At 41.4% G+C, this 24678-nt stretch overlaps 1 protein-coding gene across 2 annotated transcripts; it reads right to left on the reverse strand.

Annotated features, from left to right (window-relative positions):
• Window positions 1–1317: 1317 nt before the first annotated feature.
• FDFT1 (farnesyl-diphosphate farnesyltransferase 1) lies at window positions 1318–24631 on the reverse strand. 2 transcript variants are annotated; one of them, XM_016200279.2, is made up of 8 exons: window positions 24517–24631; window positions 15754–15851; window positions 14782–14965; window positions 11774–11902; window positions 8838–9029; window positions 7545–7721; window positions 6237–6389; window positions 1318–1910 (listed from the first exon to the last, which is right to left on the reverse strand). In XM_016200279.2, the coding sequence occupies exons 1-8, from the start codon at window positions 24613–24615 to the stop codon at window positions 1689–1691; spliced, it is 1254 nt and encodes a 417-aa protein (XP_016055765.2). In that variant the 5' UTR covers window positions 24616–24631; the 3' UTR covers window positions 1318–1688. The 2 variants fall into 2 exon arrangements, with proteins under 2 accessions (XP_016055765.2, XP_016055764.2); XM_016200278.2 differs by lacking the exon at window positions 24517–24631 and having other exon boundaries at window positions 15754–16133.
• Between the last annotated feature and the right edge of the window lie 47 nt (window positions 24632–24678).

Consider the following 24678-nt stretch of genomic DNA (forward strand, 5'->3'; position numbering starts at 1 on the left):
AATTTAGGAGTGGGCTTGAGATCTCAGACCTCTGCACAAGTCAGTGACAGAAAAAAATTACACAGCTTCCCAGCTGGGAGGGACCTAAGAAAGAGGTCACCTAAACCACATAGAAGCTCAGCAAGTCCCACAGGTCGTGACTGAGCCACAAGAGAAGCTTCCAGTATGTCCATCTCAGACCAAGGCTGTCCACTGTGAACTTCAACAGAACTAATCTTAGATTTCAACACACAAATTTTTACCAACCTATCCTGGAATCTCAAACCAAGTTGTGATGCTTTCAACTTAATGGAAGATTACTACTGAGTCTGGCTCCCAGCTGTAGGGTGGGTACATGGCAAGTTAGTTTGTCCAGGACTGAGCCTCAAATGAACCAAGTAACTGAAGCCTCCCAGTGGCAGTTGTCACTGGAGGAAAGACTGTGGGTATGTCTACAACAGTGCAAATCCAACACTCGGCAAAACCTCAGCTTCACTATGTTACCGTTCATAAAGGACTGCAGCAAGAGTAGGCTGTAGTCTATATACAATGAGAGCACTAGGCTTCTAGAAAGCACCTGAATGCCCTGCAACAGTGATTCTCAGCCAGAGGAGTTCAAGCACCCATAGTAAGGGGCCAGGTCCTCCCTTGTCCAAGGTGAGATCTCAGCGAGTCACTGGGCGAGTATGTCACAAACCTCCGCTGTGCCGGGTGAGGAGGAAGGCGAACCAGGGCGCTAGGAGAATCAGGCTGAGTACCATTCGGCTTTCAAGTCGATCACCTGAACACAGCTTTTGCATTTTTTGAGACTTCAGTGTATAAACTGGTAACTAAAAGGAACAAAAGCTGAATTTAAAACCCTGAATCCAGCTAACAGAACTGCAGAAAGCGAAGGCTGGCAGTTGATGCAGGCTGTAAGCTGGAGTGGTGAGGTGACACTGCCACTCGCTCCTTTCCCAGTGGGAGGTCAAGCAAGGGCCAGACAGCTGTGTCACTTTCTGGCACTGCTCTGGGTGACTTCATGGTGGCAGCAGATGGCCACCTGTCCCTCAAGCACTAACTCCATCCTTGAGTTCCTTATCTGCCACACTCACCTAAGCTTTCAAGTGAACTGTGTTTGACAAACGCAGTGTAATCCAACTCGTTACCAGTCTTCAACAATGGGGCCAAGGCAATCTATCTGAAAGTTAACCTCTAAAGAAAATAATACCAGAATACCCAGAAGTTAATTCCTAGCCTTCATGTGCAGAAAACTGTCTGCATTCTTAGGAAACACAAATTACCTAGAGCTATAAACTTCACAGCTGCTACATTCAAATCAACTGAAGAAAGCAGGAGACAAACATAAAGAAAATTTATTTCACTTTTCTACTAGGATAGATGTTCAAAGGCTGCTTCAAATTAAATGCATTTAATGGTAATTCTAGCCAGGATGCGCACTGGGATCTTTCACCAGCACCCAGGCAACCATTTCCTGACCTGCAGCACTGAGTGCTCCGCTGTCAGCCACATGCACAGGTGAGCACAACCTACAAGTACCAGGTACTGAGGGTGAGGTATCCTCCTTTATTCTTGTCTTCTCAGCTGCACGTCACAGTTTCTCAAGGTCCAAGCCCACAGTTCTTACAGGATTAAAGCAGAAGGGGGAAAATGGGGGGAAGCCAATATCCATCCTTGAAAAAAGATTAATCCATTTCATGGTGAGCATATCAGTGTTCTCCGGTCTGGACATAGTCTTCTGTGACCTGGGACAGGGTGCTCACATACTGCCAGCTCAGGGCAGCCAAAAGCATAAGAAATGACAGGTAAATAGGGGAGTAATGGCTTCGGGAGACCAGCTGACAACTGGGAAGATTCTGTGTCCTGATCGTGGAGATGATCTGCCTTGTTTTACTAGAAGATGAGTCCGAGTTGGGGATTCTATGATAGATCTGTTAAAGAAAGGAAATACAGTAAGAGCTCTTACTGAGTCCTAGGACCTTAATAAAACATTTTGTGTTGACTTCTTAAAATAACCCCAAACAGATAAGGATTTTATGCCCATTTTACCAAAGAGGAAACAACATGAAAGCAGCAACTCCAAGTCACTCCATTAATAAAGCAGGATGTCAGCCAAGGCCTGTGTAATCCCAAACCCAGTCCTACGGAGCAAGCAGGAGGCCTGAGTCATGCTGCACCAGGAGCTACTGGTCCTCAGTGATCATCCATCCCACCTCCCAGAGCCAGGCACTTGATAATGGCAGCATAGTTAGGCTGAAGCAGAGAACCATGAAGAAGGGGAAATAATACTGGAAAGACTAGCAGACTCAGTTTAGGACAAGACGATCTGTGGGATGGGCAAAAGGCTAGATGAAGAAGGGCACCTGAGTCATCCTAGAGTCCTCCCTGCACCTCCACACCTCTCCCTGCCACAACATCCGAAATAGCTGAACCCTGTCCTCCCCATGCCTCCAATTACTGCCCCTGATTCGCCCCCCCCACCCCCCGCCGTAATCCTCATCTGAGCTATACCAGCCTCCAAATTGAGCTCCTGCCTCTATGTTTGACTCCCAAAATCCACTTACCTGTTCTCCACACTGTCAAAGAGATCTAAAACTTCCACTTGACAACCTCAGTGGCTCCCTTATCACCAGCTGAGTAAGGTCTGAGTTCCTGATGGAACACAAGGCCACCATGACCTTGGCCTGCCTTAACCGCCCTCTTCGCACTCAACAACAGCCTGTGTTGTTTTACACGTGGGCTACTACTACATGCTGTTCCTTTCTTTGCTTACACCACTCCCTCTGCCAGAAGGCTGCTCCCACATTCCTTCACCTGCCTAACTCTTACCTAACACCCAAGACTCAACTTTAGTATTATGTCTTCTAGAAAACTTGACTTGAACCCCAGGTTGGGCCAAGTGCCACTCTCCTGTACATACTCCTACCTTACCTTACATTGAAATCATCTATTTGTATGTCTCCCTAACTAGACTGCAAGCTTAAAAGCACCTCGTCTTATTTATCTTCTTATCCCTAGCCTAGCACTGTGCCTGGCACACAGTAGGCCCTCGCTCCATAAGTGTTCACTCACTCAAACGGACAAACCGTTAGGAGGTTACTAAGATGAGACGTGATGATGATCTGAGCTGAGATGTGGGCGGTGGATGAAGAGGACAGAGAAGGCATTTTAAAAAATAATTGTTTTCCAAAATTTTCATTATATAATGGGTATTTCCCCCCACAAATATTTATTCTTGCCACCTTTCTCTTCCCCTCAAGAAGCACAGCTGCAATTTCATATAACAAAGAAAAGAATATGCCCACAAGAATATGCAAGCGGTGTCAGTATCTAATGTCTAATATTATGCTACAAAGAACTATAGAGAGAAAACGGAGATGTGGATGAAACTAAAACTTCTTCAGAAAAACTTAGATGATGGAATTATACTTGTAAAAATAAGGAATACAAAAATAAAATAAAAAGTCAAAATTCCCGCCCGGCCGGGCGTGGCTCAGAGGTTAAGCATCGCCCTAGGATCCAGGCGATCGGGTTCAGTTCCCAGTCAGGGCACATGCCCGGGTTGCGGGCTCGATCCCCAGTCGGGGGCGTGCAGGAGGCAGCCGATCAATGACTCTCTCATCACTGATGTTTCTGTCCCTCTCTCTCCCTCTCCTTTCCTCTCTCTGAAATCAGTAAAAATATATTAAAAAAAAAAAAGTGAAAATTCCCTTACACTACTCCTCTTCAGCACAGGCTGGTATAGTTACTTTTTGTTTGTTTGTTAATCCTCACCTGAGGATATTTTTCCATTGATTTTTTAGAGAGGAGAAGGAAGGGAGGGAGGGAGGTGCAGGGGGGGAGACAGAGAAACAGAAACATCAATGTTAGACCCGCACTCACCCCAACCAGGGCAGGGATCGACCCTGCAACCCAGGTACGTGCCCTTGACCAGGAATCAAACCCGTGACCCTTTGGTCCGTGGCCAACTCTAACCACTGAGCCAAACTGGCCAGGGCTAGTGTAGTTACTTTTACACCTACTCTCACTATATTCTTATAAGCCTACATATAAAAATGTATAAAATGTCATATAAATATAATACTCAGATTACTTTAAACAAAATAAGTGATGCCCTAAATCAGAGGCCAGCAAATTTTTTGAGAGAACTAAAAAATATTTTCAGCTTTGTGGGTTACACTGCTGCAGCTACTCCATTCTGCCACTGTGTTTTACCAGCAGCCAGACAATACGTAAACCAACTGGTGTGGCTTTGTTCTAATAAAAGTTATTTATAAAAATGAGGTCAGCCAGCCATGGCTGGCCCACCTTTACCCTAAATCCAACTGTGAATCACAACTAGGATTTTATTCCAATAGTTAAGGAAAATACCAAATAAAATCTGAATTTTTAATACAGAACTGCCTCCAGCATTTTAAAAAATGGTTTTCTAAAATTAGTGGTCAAAATAAAACTGCAAAACCAAAATGTTCCCTGAACTACATACTACATAAGATGTTCCTAAATCCATATAAAATGGAGAAATAGTGCCTAGAATGGCATTATAGTCAGTCATCCCTTGGTATATGCAGTGGATTCCAGGACCCTGCAAGGAGACCAAAGTCCAAGGATACTCAAGTCCCTTATATAAAATGGCACAGTATTTACACATCCTCCTGTTTCACTTTAAATAATCTCTAGATTATTTATAATACCTAACATAATAAAAATAGTTGTTGTACTGTATTAAGCAATAATGACAACAGGAAAAAGTCTGTAACATCTTCAGTACAGACACATCCATCATAGATTTAACTACACAGCACGTGTCAGCAACAACATGACTTTTTTCCCCTATTTTTTATCTGTGGTTGGTTAAATCCCATATGTGGAACCTGAGGATATGGAGGGCCAAATGTATCCAGTGTCAAAAGGTTAATTCAACCCCTTAGAATCATGAACAGAATATGCTTTGGTCAACAAGACCTTTGTCCAAATTATGGATCCAGCAGGGTTAGGGCCTCAAGTTTCCTCGCTCTTAATAGCACCAGCCTATTCAGTAGCTATGCCAGGCACACAGTAAACCGCAGGTAAGTGCTGCGTGTTCGGTGAACCGGATTGTCCCAAGTCTTGACGGCAGCAATATTTTGGTCAATGGCTGAACACTTTCATCCAGTCATTAGGAGAATTTTAGGGTTAAAAAAAAATTTGGTCTTCTCTTATACCTTCTACAGGTGCCTCTGGTATAAATGCTGAGGTCTAAAAGTTGTCAGATAAAACACTGGGAGGAAATACAAGGGGTATGTGCAATAGACATCAGAAGAAATAATCATTTGTGTAATTTTGTTTGGATGAACCCGCTGTTACAAATCACATCACTGTAAAGGCATAACCAGGGGACTGGAAGGATGCAGAAAATTATTGACAGAGGTGATCTCTGGGAAGGGAGGAATCATTTTATGTTTTCAAATACTTCTGTAGTATTTCAATTTTCAAAAAGAACATACCTAAGGATCTTGAGGCCTCCATTCTCTAGATGGCAGTAGCCCCCCAACCCCCAGTTGTGATAACAAAAAATGTCTCCAGATGTTGCCAAATGTCCCCTGGGGGAAGCAAAATCACCTCTGTTTGAGGACCACTACTCTAGGGCCTAGTGATTACAGTTCTAGCCTCTAAAAAAAAAATGTTCTTTTGAACCTAGTCATATTTTAGTAGAGATTTGATTTAAACCAGCATGTTTTGTACTACAGGATGGTTTTGGCATTCGAAATGGGATTTGTATTAGAAAACTTAGAAATAATTATATCTTGATGATTTTCCTTTGCCAAAATTCCTTACTGTGGTTTCTCAATTGAGGTCCATGATGTAATGGCAAGTACTGACTGGTATCAGGGAATAAGGACTGGGCTCCAAGAACTGCTCAGTCAGACAATGCATTAGCATACACAAGCCTCGGCTTTACACTTCTCACCTGTAAACCAGAGGCTTGGTTGGCCTCTAACATCATCTCCTAGCTCAAAAAATGATTCTACATAGGAGTTTCTGCCTTGCTTCATTTAATGCCTCTCACCAGAGTTCTGTGCAGCTCTAAACACTCAGCTCCCTGTGTACACACACCTTTTTCCTAATAAAGGCCACCAACTCCTATCTCTTTAGGTCATCACACAGTGAGTTGTTAGGATTATCTAATATCCAAATATGACATGTTTAAATAAGTGAACACTATTTAAGTCATAAAAATTGCTACAGATTATCCAGGTAGTTCAATAACAACCCACCTCTTCCATGTACTGGTATATTATAGCTTTGACAGCTGGCATGTTGGTGGCATCCATCATTAGGGTTACTGCTTGTCCTTTTCGAATCTTCACTACCCCTTTGAACACCTGCTGATTATTATAACAGGCAGCCAAAGTAGCAATGGCCATTACCTACAGATAATAAGGAGAAAGGAAAAAAACACTACTTCATTTCATTTCATAAAACAAAAGAAATGGCACTGTAGGCAATCATAATCATCATTATCCCACAGAATGAGAAAGAGCTAAGATGAAACTAACCAAGAAAAGATTCCCATGAAGAAAGCATGTCAAGACTTTACCTTTCCCACTCCTCCCTTTCTCAACAACAGAGAACAACTGAGTGGTCATTGCAGTCTTAAGTGATTCTATAGTTTAGCTACAAAAGTTCTTTTTTATTTGGAAAAAAACAAACACAAGCCAGTGCAACATTGTCCATGTTAGACCAATGAGTTATTAGATCTGAAAAATAATCTCAAAAACACTAATACCTGATAAGATCTTTCTATTTTGTTTTTTCTTTCCATTTTGTCCTACAATGAACATAATCATTATGTATTCAGGCACACAGGTCTTAGTTCCAACAACCATTCAAGGTTGGCTATCAGAACAAGATCAAACCAAGTTTCCAAATCAGTTAAATCCAATTTATTCACTTAGTTGAGTCAAAAACTGAAATTGGTAAAGGCATTTTAAAAGTGTAAGTTCCTAAAAATATCAAGGGGGTAGGTCCATAGGATCAGGTTCTGTTAGCCTGAGTCTAAGAAAAGGACAGCAGCCCGGCCGGGTGTGGCTCAGCGGTTGAGCATCGACCTAGGATCCAGGCAATCGGGGTTCGATTCCCGGTCAGGGCACATGCCCGGGTTGCGGGCTCAATCAATGACTATTTCATCATTGATGTTTCTATCTCTCCCTCTCCTTTCCTCTCTCTGAAATCAATAAAGATATATTTAAAAAAGAGAAAAGGACAGCAAATTTCAGGTGCTTAATTAAGACTTTTTAATGATAACAGCTTCACCTACTGAGCACTTGCCATAAATTTAGAAAAGGAACAGACTTCACCTTGAGGCTTAGCGGAGTGTGGTGATTTTCAGGCAAAGGGGAGGTACTGCGAAACACTGCCTGCCCCCCAGCCAAAGAAAATCAACTACAGTCATCTTTTCAAAGAACCATATTCCTGAACACAGCAACCAAAATAGTGGGTGCATTCTACCCACCCCAGCATAACCGCCACACCACTCCCTTTAACGTCCATCTCCCACACACAAGCACAGCTCTAGCCCATACCTGCGGAATCGCACAAAAGTTAAACACACTTTGGTTTCGAAGCCTGGAAAGGTAGGTGATGACATCTGGAATGTGGCGTAGTGCATTGGTTATAAGCTCATTCAGGCACTGCACAGCCAAGTCTATATTCTCTGGCTTAGCAAAATCACCCAACTTCTTAACATACTTGCTCCAAACCTAGACAGATAAAAAGACCAGGAAACAAGTCAAGATGAGCACAGAGGAAAAATGTACAAGCAATATGAAAGGATCTTTGTGATACACAGTAAAATCTTCTTTAGCTGCTAACTCATCTTTCACCAAGATCAAGTACGTTTTATGCTACACCCAACGGCTATTTATGACTACAAGTCACGGTCTAATCACAACCTAAGGGTATATTAAGTAGTAGGGAAAGTGCTCCTTTGGGACAGTAAGTGCAGGCAGGGCACATGCCTGGGTTGCAGGCACGATCCCAGTAGGGGGCATGCAGGAGGCAGCTAATTGATGTTTCTCTTTTCTTTTTAAAAAAAATATCTTTATTGATTTCAGAGAGAGGAAAGGAGAGGGAGAGAGAGAGATAGAAACATCAATGATGAGAGTGTCATTGATCAGCTGCCTCCTGCACACCCCCACTGGGGATTGAGCCCACAACCGGGGCATGTGCCCTGACCGGGAATTGATCCCCGATTGCCTGGATCCTAGGGCGACGCTCAACCGTTGAGCCAAGCCCGGCCGGGAGATGTTTCTCTTTCATCAATGTTTCTCTCTCTCTCTTCTCCCTTCCTCTCTAAAAAGAAAATCAATAAAAATATATTTTAAAAAAATGAGCATCTGTAGTTTCTGCCTGTCTAGCATCCTTTCCCTCTTCTTGATCTAGAATTCTTCTTGCTTGGGGGTAATCCATTCTATGTGTTGGGCAGATATAATCCGGGTCTGGACAGAGTACTCAGCCCTCTGGCTCTAGTAACTGATGAAGGGACAGGCACAGGAACCAAGCCCGGTGAACTGAACCTTCCTAAGAACTTTTTTAAGCTAGTAGGTTGTGTCATGGGCTATTATATCCACCACTTGGAGAATGCCTGCAAAGAGAGAGGAAGGGCACAGTGCCTGATTACATGGTCTGAACTCCTGGATTCAGCCAGTCTACCTACATGAAGCAAACTAAATCTTAACCTACTTTATCCATTCTCTTAATGTTGCTTAAGGTACTTTGATTTGCATTTCTGTCACTTGCAATCAAAAGGGTTTAACGCAGTTTGTTTTCAGACAGTGTTTAAAATTATTTTCCCCCAAGTCCCCTGGATTTGTTACCTCTTGAGGCCAGAACTCTCTTCCATCTCGCTGATCTTCCAGATAATCACGAATGATGTTTGTTTTCTGCAGAAACAGGCCCATAGAGTTGGCACACTCTATGTCTTCACCAACTACGGGGTCTTCTAACTCTGAGGCCGAGAATAGACGGGAAAGGCCAATTCCCACCAGTCCAGCAACATAGTGACAATACTGTAAAAGATTATTTTTAAAGTACTTTAATAATAAAATTTTTACTAAAATGAAAATGCTAGAGATCATTAGTTACAAAAGAACAGGTACCAAAAAGAATGTACAAGATATCTCATTTTGATTAAAAAACACAAACATACACTATGGACATGTAAGGAGTAGAAAACATCCAAGAAGGATGTTCACAAAAGATTTAACAAAAGTGATCTCCAGCTGGTGTGATATTTTGTTTTGTTATTACTTGCATTTTCTATATTTCTGCAATGCACATGCACTGTTTCTAGAATAAAAGGCTATTTAAGAAATAAACTAGTAAACTTTTTGATATCCAAGAGTGGGAGTGAGGCAATGAGGAACTAAAATATATTCTAATAGAAATTAGAATACTGAGTTTAATCTTGAAGACATTATTTCAAGATCTTGCAGTATCTCAAAATGCTCATTATATAGAAAAACAAAGTATTACCAGGATGTTCTTGACACTGTTTTAAGCACTCTGTACAGAGTGGGGCAAAAGTGGGTTTACAGTTGTGAGTACCCAAAACACAAAGTAGTATTATTTATTAATTATTGTATTATTTTCCATATGAACAACTGTAAACCTACTTTTGTCCCATCCTGCGTATACAATCCTCACAAACACCATATGCAGTACATACTATATTATCACTCTTTTACAGATGTGGAAACTCAGAGAAGTTGATTAATCTCCCAAGATCACTCATCTGGGAAGTCAGAAGCCAAGGGTTCAAAGCCAGGTAATCTGGCTTAAGAGGCAGGCTTAACAACTTTGTTAAAACTGCCATTCTCTAAGGGATCTTAGTAAACGAATAATTGTCAAAGAATTTTTTTCCATAAAAATGGTTTGTCAAAGCTATCCTCCCCTGAAAAGAGTATTCCAAAGCAGCTTAATGCAACATTTTTATAAAATGAATGTCCATTAGACAATTTAAGAAGTGAAGAGCAGTTAAAGAAGGTACCCTCTGGAGACGAGTTATACAAAGAGTCAAGTGTCTCTGGTTTAAAGAAATATAAAGCCAGAGACTAGTCAAGGGCACACTGAAATGGTGAGGAGAAAGCACTTGAGACATGTTCCAGGAGAGGAAGACTCTGGAAAGAGTAAAGATATGCAGAAATTAGAGTGCAAGAAATGAGCTATGGACAACTACATGAAATTTTAAAAGAATTATTAAAAATTAAAAACATCAGTTACACTCATAGTGTGTCCAAAAGAAGTATATTTTATTTTAAGGTAATAGTGCTTTGGATAGAAATATTCCTAGAATGGAGGCATTCATCTTTCTCCAAAGTTGTAAGAAAAATAAAATCTTTTAAAGTACTCAACTTTATCTGATCAGAACTTCTATTCAACAACCTATAAGTTTCCTGATAGATCTGCACAGCAGAAAAAGAAGTTACTGCGCAAATAGCCAGCGCTGGTTCTTGGCCAGGACTTTTAGCTTTAACTTTAAATTTATAAACTGATATTCTAGCAGCAATCACACACATGCTAACTTGGGGAGCACTGACCAACAGTTCCAAAGATGTTGCCATCGAGTTCTGAAGCTTGAAAAATTAAGAGGCCAGACCTTGGACTTGCACTCACTCAATGAATATGTAGTAGTGTCTCTAGTGATCCTAACCCAAACACTATTAAAGATATACGATATGTACACAGTTTAGATGTTTAAAACGTCTTTGCTTCCACAGCAGTGATGAATTAAGTCTCACAAGCCCCATTCCTATGAAAAATGGGCAAGCTCCCTCCTATCTTGTATTTTGATATTTAGTTTAGTCCCCATAGTCAATTAGGTCACTTTGTCTAGATGAGCACTCTTCCGGCCCCCTAACTCCTACCCTGGTTAATATCCTTCAGAGCTGCTGGTCAGGAAGAAACTCTGGCCAAATAAAAGCCATTCCCACACATATTTGTTTATAACCACAGTACAAATTGGGGGATAGGGGTGTCAAGAAACTTGGAACATCTCATATTGTCTTATTTCTGTAAGGAGATGATGGGAAAGGAAAAGTATTAGAGAGATGCTCACCCCTCAGCATATTACACCTATAATCCAAAGTATGAGTTTTCATAAACTACTTTTGTTTCCAAGGAAACAGACACATAATTTAACAATTTAAAAGTAATCTTGTATTAAGATGGAACTGGAAATGACTCAGATACTAAGTTGTACACACATGCACTCGGCAATGGAAAAACAAGAAAATAACAAATAATACATTTTCAAGATCTGAAAACTAATATCTCTACTACATGAGTACTTTGACCATTTACCTAAAATTTCACAGCAAGTCACAGACACTTTTATAAGCTTAATATCTGTACCTCTGGGATGAGTTGTATCTACTTTGGCCTAATTTAATGGTAAACTCTTTACAGCATGAATTATTTCAAGTATTAAACTATAAACCCTTATTAAGTATTATGATGAGACAGTCAAGCTAAACAGATGGGTTGTGCCCCTGGCAGGGTCGCTCAGTTGGTTAGAGCACTGTCCTGATGCACCAAGGTTATGGGTTCAATCCCTGGTCAGGGCACATGCAGGAATCAACCAAGGAATGTATAAATACTTCCTCTAGTTCTAAAATCAATAAATAAATTTTAAAAAAATAAACAGATAAAGTTGTAAAACCAGAAAACCTGAAACTGGTGGCCAACTTTTCCTCCTTCTGAACTTCACAATGAGGACTGCCAGCTCTGTCTTATGCTTTATAGGAACACCAACCTTGTCCCACTCCTCTTCGGACGTCACGTGCTTATCCAAAAACTCTGCCATCCCAAATCCCATTTTCCGGCAAATGTCGACAATCACTGTTTGATACTTCACAGCCAGATTTCTAAACTCAAGGGAGATCTGAAATGGAGATATAAAAAACAGAAAATAAGTATTTACACTGGGAACCAACATGGTACCTACAGGTCATAAAGCAAAGCAATAGAACTTGTTAATTAAGACTCATCTATAAGCATAACATCTAGATCAGGCTAGTTTTCTACATGCTGAATAATAAACTCAGCAAATTTTATAAATATTAAAATATAAAGGTCTAAAATGCTAGTTTCTAGACTCAAAATAAGATTAAAAGTCTCACCATACACTCATCTAATATATAATAAATGAGATGCTTCAAGATAAAACGGCATAAATGTAAGAATTTTAGGAAGAATGCCTCATTTCAGACAAACCCCATAATAGTGGGCATTCATTTGTGCTCCTATGTAATAAGCATTGTCTAGACACAGGATACACAGCCAGAAACTACCAGAAACCCATGCTCCTGCAGAGTTTATATTCTAGCAATCAGCCAACCATTTTCTATCATCAGTTACCAAATTTTTATCACGAAACTACAGTGTCTCCCCCACTGTAAGGCCATACTTTTTAACTCTTTACACAACTCAATTTAGTTCATTCTGAGGTAAGCTACCCAACATTTTTTTCCCATAGCCCAAGCTCTAATGTAGAAAAGTACTATTGATGCTTTTAAAATTCATTGCTACTGTACAAATATATTAAGTTCAAATAAGTGTATATAGGTTATCAAATACAATATAAAAACACCATGAAATTTCTTAAATAAAATGCTATAAAATATTATTAGATACAACACGCAATACTGAAAACAGTGAATAGACTTTGATATGCATCAAAAGTGTGAGAAATACCTGGTCTGTGTTTACAGAAAGGTTAGAAAAACTTCCTCAGGAAATGCCTACATTTAAGGACCTGAGAGAAAACCAGCTGGTTGCAGGGCACCAAAGGGATTCAGAAACCTAAGATACTTGAGGGTTACTCTATGAACAACTGCTAAACCCCCCAAAATCCATAAAATCAACCCAATCTCTCCAGAACTTTCTTCTTTCCAGAACAGCTGTTCCAAGCAAAGCCAAAGGTAATTCCTGTTGTGGGCTAAACAAGTGAGCACGTCTACCAAAGGTTATTGGGATCCCTAAGACCCATTCTTTCAACAGACCCTTGGCTAGGTCAGTTCTATTTATAAAAGAGGAAAGGTCAGTGGGGCAGGGGAGGAGGAGCAGCTTAGACTGAAAAACAAACACTCCAAAATAAACATTTCACTGCTGAATTTGAACCATCCCCCTCCAACAACTCTTCGCAATTGTAACATAATTATATAAATTATATAAATTTCAAAAATGAAACAAAAAATATCTAGGGAAGAGTGGCAATGAAGAGCCCTGTGTTTTCCCAGAAACCTGAGGGAAGTAGAGAGCACTGCTGACTCATTCCAAACTCTGTGCCCATTTCACGTATTCTCTAATAATAATAAGTTCTGCCCAATGAAGTGAGCCAGGGAGACCTATTATTTAGCCCTCCAGGTGATTCTGTTTCACAACTACTATAGATTTCCAGGTCCTTGGGGGTGATTCCAAGGGCACGAAGGAAGGATGCCAGGGTGAGTCCACTAGTATAGCAGAGAGAAGTGTGAGCTCTGATTTCTCACCTAATTATGTTTCCCAGATTCTTTTCCTTTCTTCTTTTGTACTGTATTGTACTGTATCAACTCTTCCTAATAATTCTTCACAAACTCTTTGTTGGTTTGTATTGTGTAGTATTTTTGGCTGTGACACTGAAGACATGATCTCAGTAATCTGAAATACCCTTGCTCCAAAGGAGTCTTTCTCAAGCATCCTTTTGTAATTGGTGGATTCTTTCCCTTTCCACTCAAGAATAAAGACTTGTTTTGAGAGCAAAAGCCACATAAGAACTATTCTTCCCTAAAAATTCTGGCAACTATGTACATACCGAAGGGCTTCTTTGGGCTATAGGGAACATGAGACTTTGCTAAATCAAAACTTTATTTATAAGATATGAAAAAAATAACTTATTTGTGTGATAAGACACACAAATTCCAGAAAAGCAGAACCTAGTCACATGTTTTACATAAACTTGTGGGATTTTCTAAAGCTCAAGATTTTAATTATAACCCACATTACTCCAACAGAATGGACTGAACACCTCATATTTCCAGAATACTCAATATGTATAAACACCTAATATTTCCAGGCACTACTCTAATTACTTTACACATATGAACTTATTCAATCCTCACAGCTCTAACTTTACAAATGAGCAATCTGAGACACCAAGAAGTTAAGGAACTTGTGCAGCATCACACAGCTATAAGCCAAAGAAGGTGATCCTGCTTCTCAGTCCTCGCCCCAGCTGCTGAGAGCCTGCTCCCTATAGCACAGCTGCTACCTATCGTGAGCAGCACATCCATGCTACTGGGTTAGGGTACCCAAGAAACCAGCAGTGCTACATACTTAGGCTGCTTTACAGGCAACAGGTTTTGTGGGCTAGCTTGAGATTCCATCTTTTACGTCACTGGAACTTGAATGCATCTTTCCACAGGAGTAGACATGGGACTTCCAAACACTATACCAATAATAATAGTAGCTAACACCATTCTAAGAGCTTTATCAATATTAACTCTTTTAATCTTCACAACAACACTATGAAGGAGATACTATTATTATCTCTCTGCCACAGATGAAAAAAACTGAGGCCCAGATAGGCTACATAACTAAGCACCAGTTAATAAGAGGGAGAGTTGGGATTCTAACCCAGGTAGTCTGGCTTAACAATCACATTATATTATGCTGCCTTCTGGCTGCTTATTTAATCGTTCTCTACAGGTACACAGGCTACCTAACATTACACCATCAATTATAAACACAACTATATGCAGAAGAGATTTGGAATTCCACTACCGTTGGGAAATCCTCTAGCACTTGTCGATCCTTCTCCTTGCTTTCCATGTACCGCCAGTCAGGTTCATAAAGGTAAGAGTGAAAGTTGTGTAACAGTGGAAGCTTTTTTTCTATACTGATTGTCATGTCATCTTCCAGAGTGTCCAGAGCTCGGAGAACCAGATAAAATATGCATACTGCATGGCTGTAAAAAAAGAACTATTAATATACTGAAACAAACTCCCAAAGATATTTATTTTAAAATAACATCTCATTTATGCCAGGCCATTTTCTAAACCCTTAACTCTGCAGAAGTATGAAAGAATATCCAAAACCTTCCATACCTGAGATATCTTAGTTTTCCTCTCTTAGATGACAGAAATAGACTTCTGTTATTTATTAAAAAAATAAAATAAACCTAATTGATGTGACTACTACTCCCAGAATGAGTTATGATTAACTAATATGAAAAACTGTACAAAGGACAACAGACCAAATGTTTAGATGGAACTAATATTTTTCAGATTTAAAAAAAAGTTAAAGGGCACAACTTCTCAGTATAATTATTATCATACCTAAAAGGTCTAAATTCACGTATGTACGTAATCTGCACAGAGGCAACTTGAGAAGAATTAACCCGGTATACTAGAAATATAAAAGAGCATAAGTAAAGCCAAGAAAAATGCATGACCTGCTCAGAGACAGGTTCCCCAGCCAGAGCTAAAAAAAAGTTAATAAACACCCCCCCACCCCCCTTCCTTGAGCGAGCTGGGCCTGCAGGAACAGTATTACATGGCGAAGTGCCTGGAAGGGCGGTCTAAAGTAAATAACTACATGGGAGTTTCAACAGGAAACATTTTTACTCAAGTGGTACACATTCTGTTTAACCAACCAGAGTGCAATGCCAGGGGAGATGTCAAAAAGTTGCTAGGAGTGACTCGAAGCCCTCTGGAAAACCCTCCTCTGTCTAAAGGAGCTGCCCCCACTACTCACCGCATTTCTTCATCCAGCGCCTGGATAACAGCTGCGAAACTGCGACTGGTCTGGTGCAGATACTTGTAGCAAGTTCTCAAGCTGCTGCTGAGCGAGTCCTGCGGGCACACAGCACACAGGGAGGTAGCAGCGGCGGAGGAGCACGAGTGAGACGGGGGCCCGCGGCCCGCAGCTGCGGGGCGCCGTAGCCGAAAGCACACGCCCTCTCCCCGTGGCCAGTCCTTGGGAGGCAAGGGACAGCAGCGCGAGGGGGTGCGGGTGCCCTTGGGCGCCGCGGCGGGGCTCAGCACCAAGGTCCGCTTGAAGAGGCACATAGCCTTGGTGCCGCAGGCGGCGGCGGCCATGAGAATCGTGGAGCCAGCGCCACGTTTTTTCTCCATAGACCCGAGCTGAGCTGGGAGGCACCCACCAAGGGGGCGGGGCGGGGCGGGGCGGGGCGGGCTCTCCCTCCGCCCCAATAGGCCGGGGGCCAGCCAAGCTGGGAGCTGGGAGCTGGTGCCCACCCCACACGTGAGCCCCGCAGCGCTCCTAGAGTGGGCTCCACCCCGCCGCACCAGGTTTGCAACCAACCGCTTAGCCGCCCACCAGCACCTTCCTCAATCTTCCCCTCCCCAGGACCCACAGGCTGCAAACGGAACACAGTCCACTTTTTTTTAAAAAATATCTTTATTGATTTCAGAGCGAGAGCGAGAGCAAGAGAGAGAGTCAACACTGATCAGCTGCCTCCTGCACACCTCGACTGGGGATGGAGCCCGCAGCTGGGGCATGTGCCCACACCGGGAATCGAATCCCGATCTTCAGGATCTTAGGTGGATGCTGAACAGCTGAGCCACGCCGGGCCAGGCCACAGTCCACTTTTAAGAAGCATGCTTCCCACGCACCCCCGACAGCATCTCTCCTAGATCAAACTTGAGTTAGGCTCCCTTGAATCCTCCACTTTTGCACTTGTGTGTCTATCTTTGCATTGCCCAATTTTGTCAAAAATCCTGCTAAACTGCTTGGTCCAGACTCCCCAAACCCAAGTATCTGATCAGCCTCACTATCTGAGGCTGATGAAAATAAATAAAATCACACAATCAGGAGAATTTCATTTTATTGCTATGTTCAATAAAAATATTAAAAATAATCAGTAAAAATATATACTGAGCACCTTATATTAGTAAAATCAAATACTCAGCGAAGGTTTGATTAATAAATACGTTCACAAACTCCTTCCAAAGACTTCACAGTAAAATAAAAGGAAAAAGCTATTTACTAAGCTGTGTGCCAGCTCTTCCGTAAACTGCTGTTATCAGGCTGCATCGATTCCCTTCTGCATTGCCAAATGTTTAATCCTCAGCTAAATCTAATAGGTTGGGGCTGACATCTAAGCACGAGTTTCAATAAACTCAATAGTGCAGCCACACTGGTCCTTAAGAGCAACACTCTTATAGAACACACTACCCCTCCTTTCCAACACACCCCCTCCACTCTCAATAGGGGATCAAGGTCAATAAAACACATCCCCCCTAGCCGGTCTGGCTCAGTGGCAAGAGTGCTGGCGTGTGGATTGAAGGGTTAAGGGTTCGATTCCGGCCAAGGGCACATACCTCAGTTGCAGGATTGATCCCTGGCTCCGGTCAGAGCGTTCAGAAGGCAGCTAATCGATGTCTCTCTCTCACATCAACGTTTTTTTTTTTCTCTCTCTCCCCCTTCCACTCTGTGAAAAGCAATGGAAAAAAATATCCTCAGGTGAGGATTAAAAAAAAAAAGCACATCTCTATCTCCTTCCCCCATCATTTGTTTCAGTACCTCACCCTATAACAATCAATTTCCTCAAATTACAAAGATACTATTAAAAACACTGGAAAACACACTGGAAGTCACTAAAAATTTCACTGCTTGATTCCCTTAAGTTGGGGGCTAAAGCTCCTGCTGCCTGTCCTAGAGCCTCTGATGTTTACCACTGCTGAGATTAAGTGCACTCCCAAGAACTCTCAAGTGAGAGCAAACAGGGATGAGGGCATTTAGGGGAAGAGTGTGAGGTGGCCAGAAGTACAAGACGGAACTCCTAGGACTGGGGCACTCAAGCTGAAAAACAGTTCCACAAGTGAATGAACAGCTACCAACCCTCCCCACAGTCTTCCATTAAGACTTTAGGTAATACAGGTTCCCTCAGAAGGAGGGGGGAAGACCCACAAACTTGAGAACTGAATTTATGTAACAAGATTAATAACTACCATTTATTGGACAGCTACTACATGCCAAGCACAATACAAACATGACTGCAAGTCCTCAATCTGCTGTACCTGTTTAATCCTGAAAAAAGCCCTTTAAGGAAGGTGTTACAGACCTACAATCCACCTGACATCATCACGGCCAGATGTATAGCCAAATTCAGAACTGTTTGTGTTTTAGAAAACAGGCAGTGAAATGAATATACAGCCCCAGTCATTGTGGAGTAGCAGCCCATAAATGATCTTAACATTTCTCCAGCAAAACATTTGAATATTTATACTGAACAGGGTCACTTCAATTCAGAGGACGGTTTTTGGTGTGTGTATGTGTGTGTGTGTTTGGGGTTTTTTGCTACGAAATTACCTTGAGCCAGACTTATGAAAAAACTCTAAGCTTCAGATCATTTTGTAGTTGGGAAATGTGGTTAAGGGACTGTGATCTGGTTTTGCAGATAAACAAGCTTGCTCAGAGGTTAAATTACCAAAAGTTATTTAGCTAATTGAGTGAAGATTTAGACTTAACAGACTTAAGATATTAGTCTAAATAATGGGATTTAAGCTTGATAAAGCCAGACTGCATGTTCACAAAACACCTGCTTTTTCCATTATGTGCCTCAGAGTGAAGTCACAACTTGCAGGTGGCAGTATGCCCCTAGATTTACTGATACGTCCCTAAAAATTCAGTATAAATCAAGTTTACCAAATCCTGAATTCCTATAGCCAACTCCTTCTGTGATAGAAATAATCAGCCCTCAATATCTGGTAAGTGTAAATTTCTTTCCCCAGCTTCTGTTATTTAAGAGAGAAACTAAGATATTAAATGAAGGAAAATGGTTTTTCCTGTTTCCTCTAATTAGAGATACATTCAACTATTTTTTTTAATGGCTCACGGGGGTTAAAAAGGGCTGAGAAAAATAGCAACTAACAAAACAAGTAATGTTGTACAGAAGCAGGATTAGCCCAAGTGTCTAAAAAATTCAAAAGATCATACTGTGAAAAAGTTTTTCTCCAACTCCTTTATCATGGCCACCCATTCCCCTCTAGATGTAACCAATGCCACCATTTTCCTCAAGTCTCACTTTATAGAAAGGAAAATGAGACAGTCTCTGGACCCAAATCTCAATCCTATGAACTGTGTCCCCTGACTTCAGACACTCATATTCCTCACCCTATTATTTTTCTTTGTAGTACTTATCTCCACCTGAAATATTGTATATATATATATTTTTTTTCTCATTCTCTCTTCCACTAGAATGTAAGGTTCATAAAAGAAAGGTCATCACCTATCTTGTTCACTGTTGTTATCGCCAGCACCTAGAACAGTATCTGGCATGCAATTGGTGTTCACCTATTTGTTGAAGGGAGGGAGAAAGGAAAGAAGAAAGCTAATACACAGCAGAACTGAAAAGGGAAAAAAGCAACTAGGAATCGTTGAGTGCCTGGTATATGCTGGGAGCACGTATGACAGCACTGGCATCTGATCAGCTATCTGGGACCAGTCAAAGCCTATGCTCTTTATCCCACCTGCGGGGCCTCCAAACAAGAAATGTGGAGGTCTTCACACAAGCCTCAGTTGGCATCTGGAAACACCACTTAGGAGCAGTGTGACTCCACAAGTTAATTACTTTGTGCCACCATTTCCTAATCTATAAAATGGCAGTAACAATAAGACTCTCTTTACGGTTGTTGTCACAATTGACTAGGTGTGGTAAGTTATAAAATGGTCACAAAATTTTGTGGCTCTCAATTAGAAGATGGGATCTTTCTCCACCTCCTCTGGGCTCCCCTTGTGATTTTTTGGCCAACAAGTAGCAAATGTGACTCAAGCAGAGGCTCGAAAAGTGCATGCACACTGGGCTTTGTGCTCTTCCAGTCGCCATGTAAAGAACCCTGGGGCTAGCCTGCTGGATGATGAGGCATATGGCCCAGTTTCCCTTTGACACTCCAGCCTGCAGTCTGCTAACCACTGGATTGTCCAGCCACAAGCCAAATGGGTCAGCTGAGCAAACCCAGTAGAAATCAACCAAGCTGTTCCAGACCAAGAGAACTCCCCAGATTTCCTAGAGAATTGTGAACTCAATTACAGTTGTTATTTTAAGTCAGTTTTGTTTTGGTGAATTGTGGTAAATATACATAATATAAAATTTACTATCTTAAACATGTTTTACGTGTGCAGTTTAGTACTGTTAAATACATTCACATTGTTGTGCAACCAGTCTCCAGAATTGGGTAACCCAGTTTTTGGGCATCTTACTCTGTGAAAGCTAACTAACAGACTGAGGTAATAGACTTAAAAAGCTTAGCACAGTGCCTAGCAAACACAGGAACTCAATAAATGCTGTTATTGCCCGGCTAGGCGTGGCTCAGTGGTTAAGCGTCGACCTAGGATCCAGGCGATCAGGGATCGATTCCCGGTCAGGGCACATGCCTGGGTTGTGGGCTGCAGCCGATCAGTGACTCTCTCATCATTGATGTTTCTATCTCTCTCTTTCTCTCCCTCTCCTTTCCTCTCTCTGAAATCAATAAAGATGTATTTTTAAAATAAAAATAAATAAATAAATAAATAAATGCTGTTATTAATATCATTATTAACTTGGTTCCTTTAACAATATAATCTCTTAGCCCCACTCACTTGCCAGACTAAATAGTGCTTTCATCATGACATAGTTCTGCTTTTAACCATTACCTGTTTTACTGAATACAGCTCGGCTTTCATATTCCCACTCACACTTACTCAACTTAATACTTCCAATTCACATTCTTCAATTCCAGCCAGGCTGGTTTCATTATCATTCCACACACTTCATGCTCAATTCTACCTACATGACTTGGCTCATGTTGACTTTTTCCACTGAGGATCCTCCCTACTAATCTAAATCTAATACCTCTTCAAGGCCGTATACCTTACAAAGCACTTTTTCCTGTTTTCTGAAAACTTTTCACTCCACAAAATTTCTATTTCACTAAAATGTCCTGAAATCAAAATGTCCTTAAGATTACTTGGCACTTCCTAGGTTATCTTGCTTTTTTACATCTGTTCTCCATTAGACTGTGTTCTCCATTAGATTAGGGTAGGTATTTTCCACTTTGTGCCCATCACATGAAAGTGTATTCGACTTTTAGCTGAATCTGCACAATCCTCTGCTTAATGTGTCTCAGTGGTCCCTCACCTTAATGGTAAGCGGCATGGTGGGGTTAAGACAGTGAGCTCTTGGTCAGACTGCCAGGGTCAAAGACAGGCTCCCACCACTGAATAGCTGTTGGACTTCAGGCAATTAATTAACCTCTCTGTGCCCGTTTATTCATCTATAAAACAGGAAAAAGTATAGTAGCTTCCTCATAGGATTACTGGAAGGTTTTAAAAAATAAATGTAAAGAGGTGTTTAAAATAGTGCTTGGCACACAGCAACAGCTCAATAAATGTTAGCCGTTATTATTACCATCAAAATGGGAGAATAGGTCCTGAACAAATAGAACTGGGGATCTGGACTGACCACAATTCTAAGTCCACAGCACTATGAGACTACTTTAAAAAGTGAATGAACACTGATGTACGGAAGGGGTGAGATGAGGGAAAAGAACTTTAGCTGTATCTGGGTATTTTATTTGTTAATAATAACACAAAAGATGAAGCAAATACAGCAAAAACTTAATATATAGTTAATCTTGGAGATAGACACAAAATGGTTATAGTATTTTTCTGTTTGAAATATTTTATAATTAAAATACATTTTTTAAAGTTAAAGCAATCTTAACTTATATTAATTAGAAATAAAACATCCAAGGCTACCTATTTTTATGTGACATTTCTTGCCAAGCACTATGACATTCCCCACTGATGGCATTGAGGCTCCCCACAGGTGTAGAGAAAAAACAAGAAACATAAGGTTGAGATTCGTAAGGAATGAGAGAGAAGCAATCTTAACTTATATTAATTAGAAATAAAACATCCAAGGCTACCTATTTTTATGTGACATTTCTTGCCAAGCACTATGACATTCCCCACTGATGGCATTGAGGCTCCCCACAGGTGTAGAGAAAAAACAAGAAACATAAGGTTGAGATTCGTAAGGAATGAGAGAGAAGCCGCAGACCTGCTTAAGACCTTTTTCTTCTTTTTGAGCATGGAAAACAAACATTTTATGTTACTCCAGTCACAAATACAACTTTAACTTAAAAAAACAAACAATAGCCATAAGAAAAAAATTTAAGGTCTGAAATAATCAGGCCAGACCCAAAGTTACTGCTCAATTTGAACAATAGACTTTAAAGAGAGATCAGGTTGGTAAACAACATGGAAAGAGCAACAGGTAACTGGAAGAACACAGAACATTTGGCTTGTATATCACTATTCTTAGAAGATGAGAGGCTTCTCTCAAAACACTTCAAGTACTGTACTGTATTACAAAACAAGGATTAGACTCTCTGGCTCCAGAGAGAGAACAAAGAGTGGAAGTTCAGTTCACTTTAAGTTAACACTGCCTAAAAACCAGGACTGTCTGGAGATGGAGTGGGCGGTCTCCAGAGGCAGTGAATTACTTGTCACAGGAGGTGTTCAGGACACGGTACAACCTGGATTGTAAAGCAGTGACTATTTATCTGTTTTATGTCACAGATCCCTGGGAGAATCTGACAATAGTGGACACCATTCTCCTCCCCGCCAAACACACAAATTTACAATAACATAAATATTTGCAAATAATTTCAGAAAAGCTCCAAGTAAGAACTCTTAGTTAAAATCTCAAATTAAACAAATATCTATTGAGTAAGGCACAGGAGTAATTTAAAGCTGTATTTCTTTTAGGCATTCCTCAGAAGATTAATCCTCTATCCCAGTCAAAAGTGATTTTTCACTTCTGTTGAATTTCCTTATGGCATTTACCATTATCTGCCACACTTACTTATGTTTATCTTGTTTAAAAAGCTAGATGTTTCTTGAGGGCAGTGTACCTACCTTTCGTTCATTAATTCACTAAAGGTACATTGAATAAGATTCCTGTTTTCAAACTGCTTAAAATCCAGAATCTTACATCAGAAAGGGATTTGGGGAACATAAAGCCAATACACAAATAACCACAATACAAGACTGCGGGACTGATATAAGGTAAAATAGTGCCAGAGAAAATGGTTAAGGGAGGTTCACAGGTGACATGAAAAGGCATCTCGTGATGGTGCCCTCCTAAGTTTTCTATGAACAATAACATTGTATTGACCTGACAAGGTAGTGAGCCTGCCATGCTATACTCTCCATAATGCCCTAGCACAGAACAGGTGTTTAATAAATGACTGCTGAATGGTCAATAGAGGTGGCATTCACTGAAGCTAGACCTTGAAAGATGAGGATTCTAAGTTATGAGACAAACGGAAAAATTTTTTTCTGATGGAAAATTAAAGTGTTTTAATGAAGGACACCAATTAAGGGTACGTTTAAACAAAGAACAGTATTTCATTGTGATACTGCCATTAGAGAAAACAATTTAAAACTTTTGATACAACCCACTAATTCAACTGAAGGTGTCTATTCATTCAATAATCACTTGAGAATAATTTTCCTGTTGGAATAAATAACTTTGTAAGCAATTCATTTAACAAAGGGTACAGGAATGAGGCAGATGAAATGTAAATAAAAACCAGGTCTAGGCTTCAAGAAGCCAACAATGTAGTTAATAAACAGACATACAGATAACTACTAAGAAGCTGGAGGAGTAAATAATAGTTATAAAAAAACCTAGGGCCCGGCTGGCGTGGCTCAGGGGTTGAGCACTGGCCTTTGATCCAGGCGATCGCCATTAGATTCCCGGTCAGGGCACATCCCCAGGTTTGCGGGCTCGATCCCCGTGCGGGGCGTGCAGGAGCAGCCGATCAATGACTTTCTCATCATTGATGTTTCTATTTCTCTCTCCCTCTTCCTTCCTTTCTCTGAAATCAATAAAGATATATATTTTTTAAAAATCACAAAAACCTGGGAAGCACTGAGGAAGAAGGGATTGATCGGAATGCAGTAAAGCGAGGGAAGCTTCTGCAGGGAATGGCGTAAAAGAAAACAGGAACGATGAGTCAGGCTTCATTCTAGAAAGGTAATGACAATATCGACACAGTTCATTTTGTTCAGACATTCCTATCCAAGGGCCTCTCCCACTGAAACTACCCTACGACCTGTTTTGTAAACCAAGGATTAGAACACAGATAAGCATCAATGTGAAGCAAAACTACCTGAAAACCAATGTCTTGACCGAGCAGAAACATTTTTAGCAACAAAACATCCTGAGGAAAAGGTGGGTGGAAGGAGGCCTGCGGGAGGCGACCAAGCCCCCTGGGCGCGTGAGTGAACCTGGCAGAGTGAGTGGGACCACCTGACGGGGCGGGGGGCGGGGGGGCGGGTCTGCTCCTGAAGGGAAGGAGGGAGCCTGAGGCGTCTGGCCCCCGCTCGAGGAGTCTGGCGCCGGCTCGCCCAGCCCCCTCGGCCCCCATTTTGGGTCGGCCATGCCAGGACCGAAGGGCGGGCGCCTCGCGCAGCTTCTCGGCCCGGCAGGGATGCTCAACCAACCTGGTCCATCTTGGGTATCACCTTTCGCCGGCCCCCCATCCGGAAGCGCAGCAGGTTGTAAAACTCTTCTGGGTGCCCCAAGCACTTCACAAACTCCATGCTGACCGCTGGATGCCAGGCCTCGGTGATCACCTCGCTTATACCTCCCGGCCGCACCAGGGT

This window comes from Miniopterus natalensis, chromosome 4, assembly GCF_054644295.1.
Source record: "Miniopterus natalensis isolate mMinNat1 chromosome 4, mMinNat1.hap1, whole genome shotgun sequence".
NCBI classification, from domain to species: Eukaryota; Metazoa; Chordata; class Mammalia; order Chiroptera; family Miniopteridae; genus Miniopterus; species Miniopterus natalensis.